Consider the following 7194-nt stretch of genomic DNA (forward strand, 5'->3'; position numbering starts at 1 on the left):
ATCAGCTGGATTCCCCCATGGTGCCCAGCGTAGTTTCTGGTGTATTACAGAAGCTGCATGAACGAAAGAATACACAGGGACCATCAGTAATTAAGTTAGGGGAGCCAGACAGTACTTGTAATGAAAAGTCAGAAGACAACAAGATCCACAAGCCTTGAAGAAGGCACTGTGGAGAAGTGAAAGTAGAGCTGGCATGAAGAATGGGTAGAATTTAGTTGTTTGGAGGTCAGAGAGTATAAACAATAAAAGGAAGAATGACGAATGTATCAGTGAGAAGCTCAGAGCTGAGGACAGGACCTGGGGAACGTAGACTTCTGAGAAGCCCTTCTCACCACACCAGGCACCCTGGAAAAGAGATTAGAGACAGAGGGAGGAGCCTGCTTCTAAGGAGGCCTGAGAGTTCAGGGAAGCCACTAATCTGGACAGAGGCTAGAAGTGGGCGACAAAGGATTATAAAGAAAATACGTTCTTGCCTGGCCTTGAGCAAATCGTTTCGCTGGACCCTGAGCATCTGATCCCTCATCTGGGAGACTGAGGATGACGTGAGGCTGTGCAGATGGAGTCCTGTCCTGCACTAAATATGTGCTCAGCAAACATTAGTGTTTTGCCTTCCTGGTGAAGAAGGGTTTGGTTGGGAATTATCCAGTTTAGATGTTGGTCAGATAAATCTAAGGCCAAGAAAGGCTAAGTAATATCTAGCATCCTAGACCTTTGGGGTTTAAAGGAACAATAGCAGTCACCTTTCAAGTGCTGCTCCCTAAGGTACACAGTAATAATGACACTTTGTACTTGCGTCTTTTGTTTACTGAACACTTACCATACGCCAAGTCCTATGCTAAACACTGAGAATACAGAGATTAAAGAACACACACCAACAACACATAAGACTTTTTTTCTCATCCAGGTAGGAGAGGTGCCCTGGAGAAGCAGCTCATCCCTGGAAGGCCAGCTGCTGAACTATATGCCCAGGGTGGTGAAGTGACCGTGGCCACACAGAGGGCAGGGCAGGCTGAGGCCCGACCCTGTTCCACAGTGTTCAGTCCTCATCCCACTAAGGCCTGAGGTCAGGCTGCGTCTGTGAGGCCTCAGACTCTACTCAGGTCCAGGTCAGTCCGTGGCCGGCTGTGCAGCCTTAGGCAAAGCACGCCATCTCTCTGACCCTCAGCCTCCCTTTATGTAAAATGGGGCCGATAATAATCCTCATGGGACCAGGTTGCCACAAGACTCAAGATGCAGCAGCATGCCTGGAAATGCCTTGTACTCTGCAGACTGTGTATCGTGCAAGCAATTTCTGCTCCTTCTCAGCACACCGGGGCATCTTTCTCTGGGACAAGGCAGCCTTCCATGGCCACATTGTATGTTTCTTCGCTACTCAGCAGGCATTTACTGAGCACCTCCTATGTGCTCCACTTTCAGCAGCTGCTAAAAACCTATGGGACATAACTGCCTACAAAGGGCTCAGCCTGCTTGGGGAACAGCGCAAATGGAGGAAACAGGGCTATCTACAATTAGGGTCAAAATAAGTAGCATCAAGTCTGGAGTCCTGCGGGAGGCCACAGGAAAGATGGGCTCTGAGCCAGCCATGGAGGCTGGGGGCGGGGGGACGGGAGGTGGGGAGGGGGCAGGAGGCCCAGGCAGGAGAACAGCCCTGGCAAAGGGACTGGAAACGGCCAGCACAGAGCACTGCCGGATCTCGTGACTACCTCCTGGCTCTTGGAGCCAGTGGAACGCAGAGAAGGGGGAGGCTCCGGGTGAGGCCTTGGCGTGGCCGTGGGTCTGCATGCCCGTCTAGTGCCCAGCCAGCCAGATCTGGAGCCAGACTTCTGAGAATCTGCTCTCTAATGATTTCGAACGAGGTGAAATCTACCACGTTAGGGCCCCCAACAGAAACCTGTAGAACCCTGGGTGGGGCCCAAGGGTAAAGAAAATCAGTAGGACTAAGGAAGTTAGGAAAACAACGGGGAGGCAGAGGGGACAGGGAACACGTCAGAGGACTCTAAAAGAGGAAGCAGCCTAGTCTCAGTTCCGCTCCCAAGGATGGGAAATACCCTCCATTCTCCCAGCCCTCTGCAGCTGTCCCTTTTTCCTTACCTGAAGTCATAAACCCTGGGGCCAGGACCACCTGGGCTCTGTGCCCCATCCTTTCAAGTTTCTCCAAGGTTGCTGAGTCCTGAGCACTTGCAGGGGCCTAGGGCCGCCCTGCATGGGCTGCAGACCCAGGATTCATGTTGAGCAGGGTATAGTTGAGATTTTATTGAGGCTGGATACCCCATGGATTAAGGAATGGGGCTCAACCCTCATAATTGAAATCCAAGGAAGGATGCCAAAGTCAGCTCATCTCCCCCCGCTCCTCCTCTCTCAATGGGCCCTCAAGAAAGGGAGGGACCCAAAGCGGTTGGGGACAATTGCCCACCCCGACCTACTCAGGGATAAAAGAGTTGGGGCCCAGCTGAAGACCTCCAAATCCAGAAGTGGGTATAATAAGAGTCTGGCTATACTGGGAGAATGACCTCCAGACCCTGGTGGAAAGTGAGGTGGTAGTAGCTGGTAAGTCCCCTCTCCTTTCTTCCTTCCTCTGCAATCCGTTAGAACCCAAAGCAAGAAAGAAATCAGGCCTCAGGAAAGAGAGGATAGGAAGCTAAATAATATGACTTCTCTCCTCCTCGCCAATACCTGTCCTGGGCTCCTGCATCTTGTTGGCCTTTTTATTGCAACATCAGCAGGGAGACCAGTGGCTTAAAGTTCTAACTGCAGGCTTTGGCAGTGGTAGGGGTCCTCTCAGGTCCTGCTCCATCCACAGCTGCCCCCGGAACTCAATTTCCCTGCATTGAACAACTCTGCATTAAGAACCTACTAAGATGACATCCCAGTGAGTGCTCAATCTCAGGTCCAGCAGGGCAGAGACTGGAGGAAGAAGTGATGACTCAAAAAGCAACTTGCTCTGCTGTCCACCAAGATATACTTGGTTCTCGATTTCCCTTGTGTATTATCTAGTTTTTTTAGCCTAGCCTGGGTTCTTCACCCTCACTCCCACTATTTCTGGTCTAACTTCCCCAACTCAGGGCCGGCCTTACATAGGAAATGCAGAACACCAGGAGATAGAGCTCTCCCTACCCCCATGCCCATCACATCACAGAAACCTGAAAATAAGAACATGTTCTAGAATGTTCTCAGCACTGCCCTCAAAATTGTTTGGGAGGCACTGAGGTTGGTCAGCAGCAGGGAAAATAGACCTAGGTGGTGGACAGTATCTGGAATCACCTCCATTCCTACATGACTGCCTATTGAAGATAGGACTGGTTTGCTGGCGCCTGGTGCTAGTCTTGCAAAGGGAAGTGACTGGGGATACTCCAGGCAGAACTCTCCTTTGGGGTCTGCAGGCCCTGCCCACACTGGACTCAGTGGGGGTGAGGGGGGACTTTGCTCTCCAGGATACCTAGAACTCCTCCCACAGACTCTGGGGCCTCTTGGGAACCGGTCCTTCCTCCCTAGCGAATGGCCGCCTCTTTTGTTTCTGTGAGAAAGCCATTGCTACTCTGCCAGAATCTGTCCCCAGAGTCCTGTTTCTCCCAGAGACTCTCATGCTGCAGGCAGGTGGTGTACCCAGAGACAACTCCTCATTGTCCACAATAAGGGGCCAGGCCAGGCCTTAAAAACCAAGGAAGATGAAGGCAGCCCAGCGGAGCCCAGGAGGGGCAGGTGCTGAGTCAGGAGGCTGCTCCTGCAAAAAAAAAGCAAAGGGAGAGTGACAAAGAGATGAGGCTTGGTAAGGATTCCTCTACACCATCACATGTGGCTCAACTTCTGAGCAAGAGGAGGGTGACAGAGGGAGTAACACTAGAAGCTGAATGTACTGTTCTGTGGGAGGAAATGAGAGAGCAACTGAGGGTCCATGAGAGACTGCTAGAGGGAAAAAATGTTTGCATTAGGAAAAAGCAGCTATGATGTGGAGAAGGGATGGGCTTGAAGTCCGGGGGAGGGAAGGTGTAACCAAAGGGTCAGCTGGCCATGAAGCCAGTACCTGGCTCCTGGGCTTAGAAAGTTCAGAAATGAAGCTCTAGAATAATGCTTCTTGGACAGGATGGCCATCTGGAGTCTTAATCTCAGAGCAAAGTTTAGACACAAAGTTGTATTCTAGAAGCTTCCATCTAATTAGAAATAGAACCTCCCCAGGAAAGAATGGCAGGACATGGAGTGGGTGGACAAGTGCAAAAGAAACAGTCCAGTGCTGGCAGGAAGTGGGGACAGCATGACCTTAAGCCTTTGTTTCTGAGATCATCTCCTATAGCACCCACTTCCCAGAAGGTGGGGGACAAACCAAATCAACTCTTCCCAGAAGGTGGGGGACAAACCAAATCAACTCTTTGGGTTCCTTGGTGCTAGGCTTGGGTGCCTGGACTGTCTGAGGACCTTACTGAGACATCAAGCTTACTCAGGAGCTCACCAACCTTGTACTCACCTCTCCTGGGTTCCAAAAGGTTGATGCTTCATCCATCAGACTAGACTATTGGAGAACTTCATGTAGCCGCCATCTGGACTACTGATGTGGCCACTGATGGTGAAGGGTGGATCCATCTCCAGCTCCTTCAAGTTCCTGAGAAAGATGATCCAATCAAGTTATTGGGGCTCCTTCCCCCTGGGAGACCAACTCCCTAGACCAGAGCACAGGAAGAACTTCCTGGCAGTGACTCACTGACGTACTGACTCACCTCCCAGAATAGGAGCTACCCCATCTCTCAGGGCCAGACAAGGAGCAGGACCACCCTGTGGCAGAGAGGCCTAGATGACTTACCCCAACAGGACTTCCTGACTCCTGTTCCCTGAATCCCTGATTGTCTGCATTTGCTCCTCTCTTGACACCATAATATGCCTGAGATGATATTATTTGTAATCAGGCCTAGACAGTGAAATGCCTGAAGACAGAGACTATGCTTAGTTATCTTTGTACCCTTAGAAACTAATACCACAATACCTGCTATAATAGATGCTTCCTGAATAAATGATGAGTGGATGATGAATGACGAATGAATGAATGAATGAATGAATGAATGAATGAGTGATACCTGCCTGGGGGTAAATGTTAAAAGGATCACCACTGTCTTCAGGGTCTTACATGATCTTATCCATGTTCAAGTTTTCATTCATGGAACTTTCTAAATGGAACCTGGCTCCTTCCTTTTCTCTTGTTTGCTTAGGGGATGGGGAGGAGAAGGAAAGGGAAGCAGTAAGTTTGATTCCATCTTTGATTCTTTCTCAAGCATACCTAACCTCCCACCCCAACCCCACCCAGACCTGCCCTGAATCTACTTACCGGATTTGGTACAAGTTGAAGACAAAATTAGGCCCTAGGAAGACAATCCAAAAAGAGAGGGTTAGTACACCCAGGGAGAGATGCCCATCACTCTTCTGGGAACATCTGGTGCTCCCTCACCCCCATCTGGGAAGAGGGGAGTGGCTGGGCTGAGTTGCTGTGGAGGGTCCCAAGTTCCTGCAATATCTGCTTCTTGCCCCATGTCCATGGGTACACCCCATCTTCCCAGACTGAATCACCAGCTTTTTCAGGGCAGATCCTGCCACTGGGGATTCCTCTATTAAGGGCACTGATTATCCCTGGAAGGAGGTAGTCCTAGGTTGGAGCCCCAAAGCAGTAGACCTGGGCTTAAATTTGGACTCTACCACTTTCCAACCATGTGACTTGAGCCTCACATCCGCATCTATAAAAAACGGAGACTAAGAATTTCATCTTCGCATGGAATTTTAAAGAAAATCACATTAGGAAAAAGAGCATTGACACATAGTAGGTGCTCAACAAATGTTGGTGGAAGCTGTTGGAAGTTAATTGCAAATATGGGCTATGTTCTCTACCTCTCGGCATTCCGGCATGGCTTCCCAGCTCTCCTGGGTCCTATGGGAAGGGCAGATAGGGATCAGAGTTGGGAGTACCACAGCGAACTGCAGGAGACTCCCAGTGAAGCTGAAGCATCAGCCAGCGTAGGAAGGTCCACAAGCAGAGGGAGAGATGTACAAGGAGCCAGAGTGGGGGACACCTGGAGCTTGGCCTGTCTAGTGTGCTGTCCTTGGCCTTAGGGCCCGCACAGGCCTTGGGGATAGATTCCTGCAGGCTCTGAGAGAAGACACTAGCTGCTTGCTGGGGTGGGGGGAGTCCCCACTGCCTTCATAAACGCCCCACCCCCACCCCCTCAAGTGCTCAGCCACCCACTCAAGTCTTCAACCACTGCAGCGACCACAGGAAATATTTTTGCATGATGCCATGCTAAAGAGTTTGCAGCCCCACCCAACTCTCCAACTGCTATAGGAGAGAAGGGGCTCAGCAGAACTAGGATGACAAGGTCCGCTGCTCACTCACCATCCCAGCAGTACCCACTCTGGTACCACCTGGCCAGGCTGTAGCCCAGGATGGACATGAGCAGCAGCGATAGCCCCACACCGAGGATCAGGCCCAGGGTGCTGACGGAGTCCTCACCTGCAGAGAGACATGGCATCTTTCACCCAGCTACCCGGAACTCTCTCAGAGCTCCCTACATCGACGGACAGGCACCATGTTCCAATTTCCTCTCCTCTTCTCCCCACTGCCATCAAAATGACTGTCCCTGAGCATCTTGGTCTGAGCTAGCTAGTTCAGCTAAGCTATACTAAATGGTGAATATCAGATACCTAATTTTTTAGAGGTAGCTTGTTTATCCTTTGACACTAGAGATAGTTTGGAGCTGGGAGGCCTTCTGAATCCACAGGCATTCTACTTGTTGGAAAAGGCACTGCTGTTTGAAGAGTCCGGGGCGGGGTCTCTTCTTGGCACAAAGCCTGCTGATCAGGAAGCCTGGAGGGCCCCAAGAGCAGGGACCTGAGATGCTCAGCGCCCTCCCCGCAAAGTCCGCATACCCAGTGGCAGGGTGTTAACCCGTGGGCTCTTTTTGCTTCTTATATTCATTGTTTCTTCCTTTTTTGTGGTATGAGCTCCTAGCTAAATTTGTGTTTTATTTGGGGGGAGGGAGAGAGAGAGAAAGAGAGAGAGAGAGAAATATAGGAAAGCTGCAGAGAGATGAGATGGGCCGGAAGCAGAAGCAGAGGGAAGAGGGAAACCAGGTTTTCAGGAAGAGGCTGACATGGGCACATCATGGTGACAAACCACCTTGCCCAAACAGGGAAGTAAGAGGAAGACCAGCCCCGCTGCTG

General features: G+C 50.8%; 1 protein-coding gene across 1 annotated transcript; it reads right to left on the reverse strand.

Moving 5' to 3' along the window:
* Positions 1-4494: 4494 nt before the first annotated feature.
* SMIM35 (small integral membrane protein 35) lies at positions 4495-6562 on the reverse strand (the record flags this gene model as incomplete). The annotated part of the gene is made up of 4 exons (XM_081062748.1): positions 4495-4594; positions 5312-5345; positions 6368-6484; positions 6544-6562. 4 exons carry the CDS (start codon positions 6560-6562, stop codon positions 4495-4497), a joined length of 270 nt encoding a protein of 89 aa, XP_080918874.1.
* Positions 6563-7194: the final 632 nt, after the last annotated feature.

This window comes from Rhinolophus hipposideros, assembly GCF_964194185.1.
Source record: "Rhinolophus hipposideros genome assembly, chromosome: 10".
Classification (NCBI taxonomy): domain Eukaryota; kingdom Metazoa; phylum Chordata; class Mammalia; order Chiroptera; family Rhinolophidae; genus Rhinolophus; species Rhinolophus hipposideros.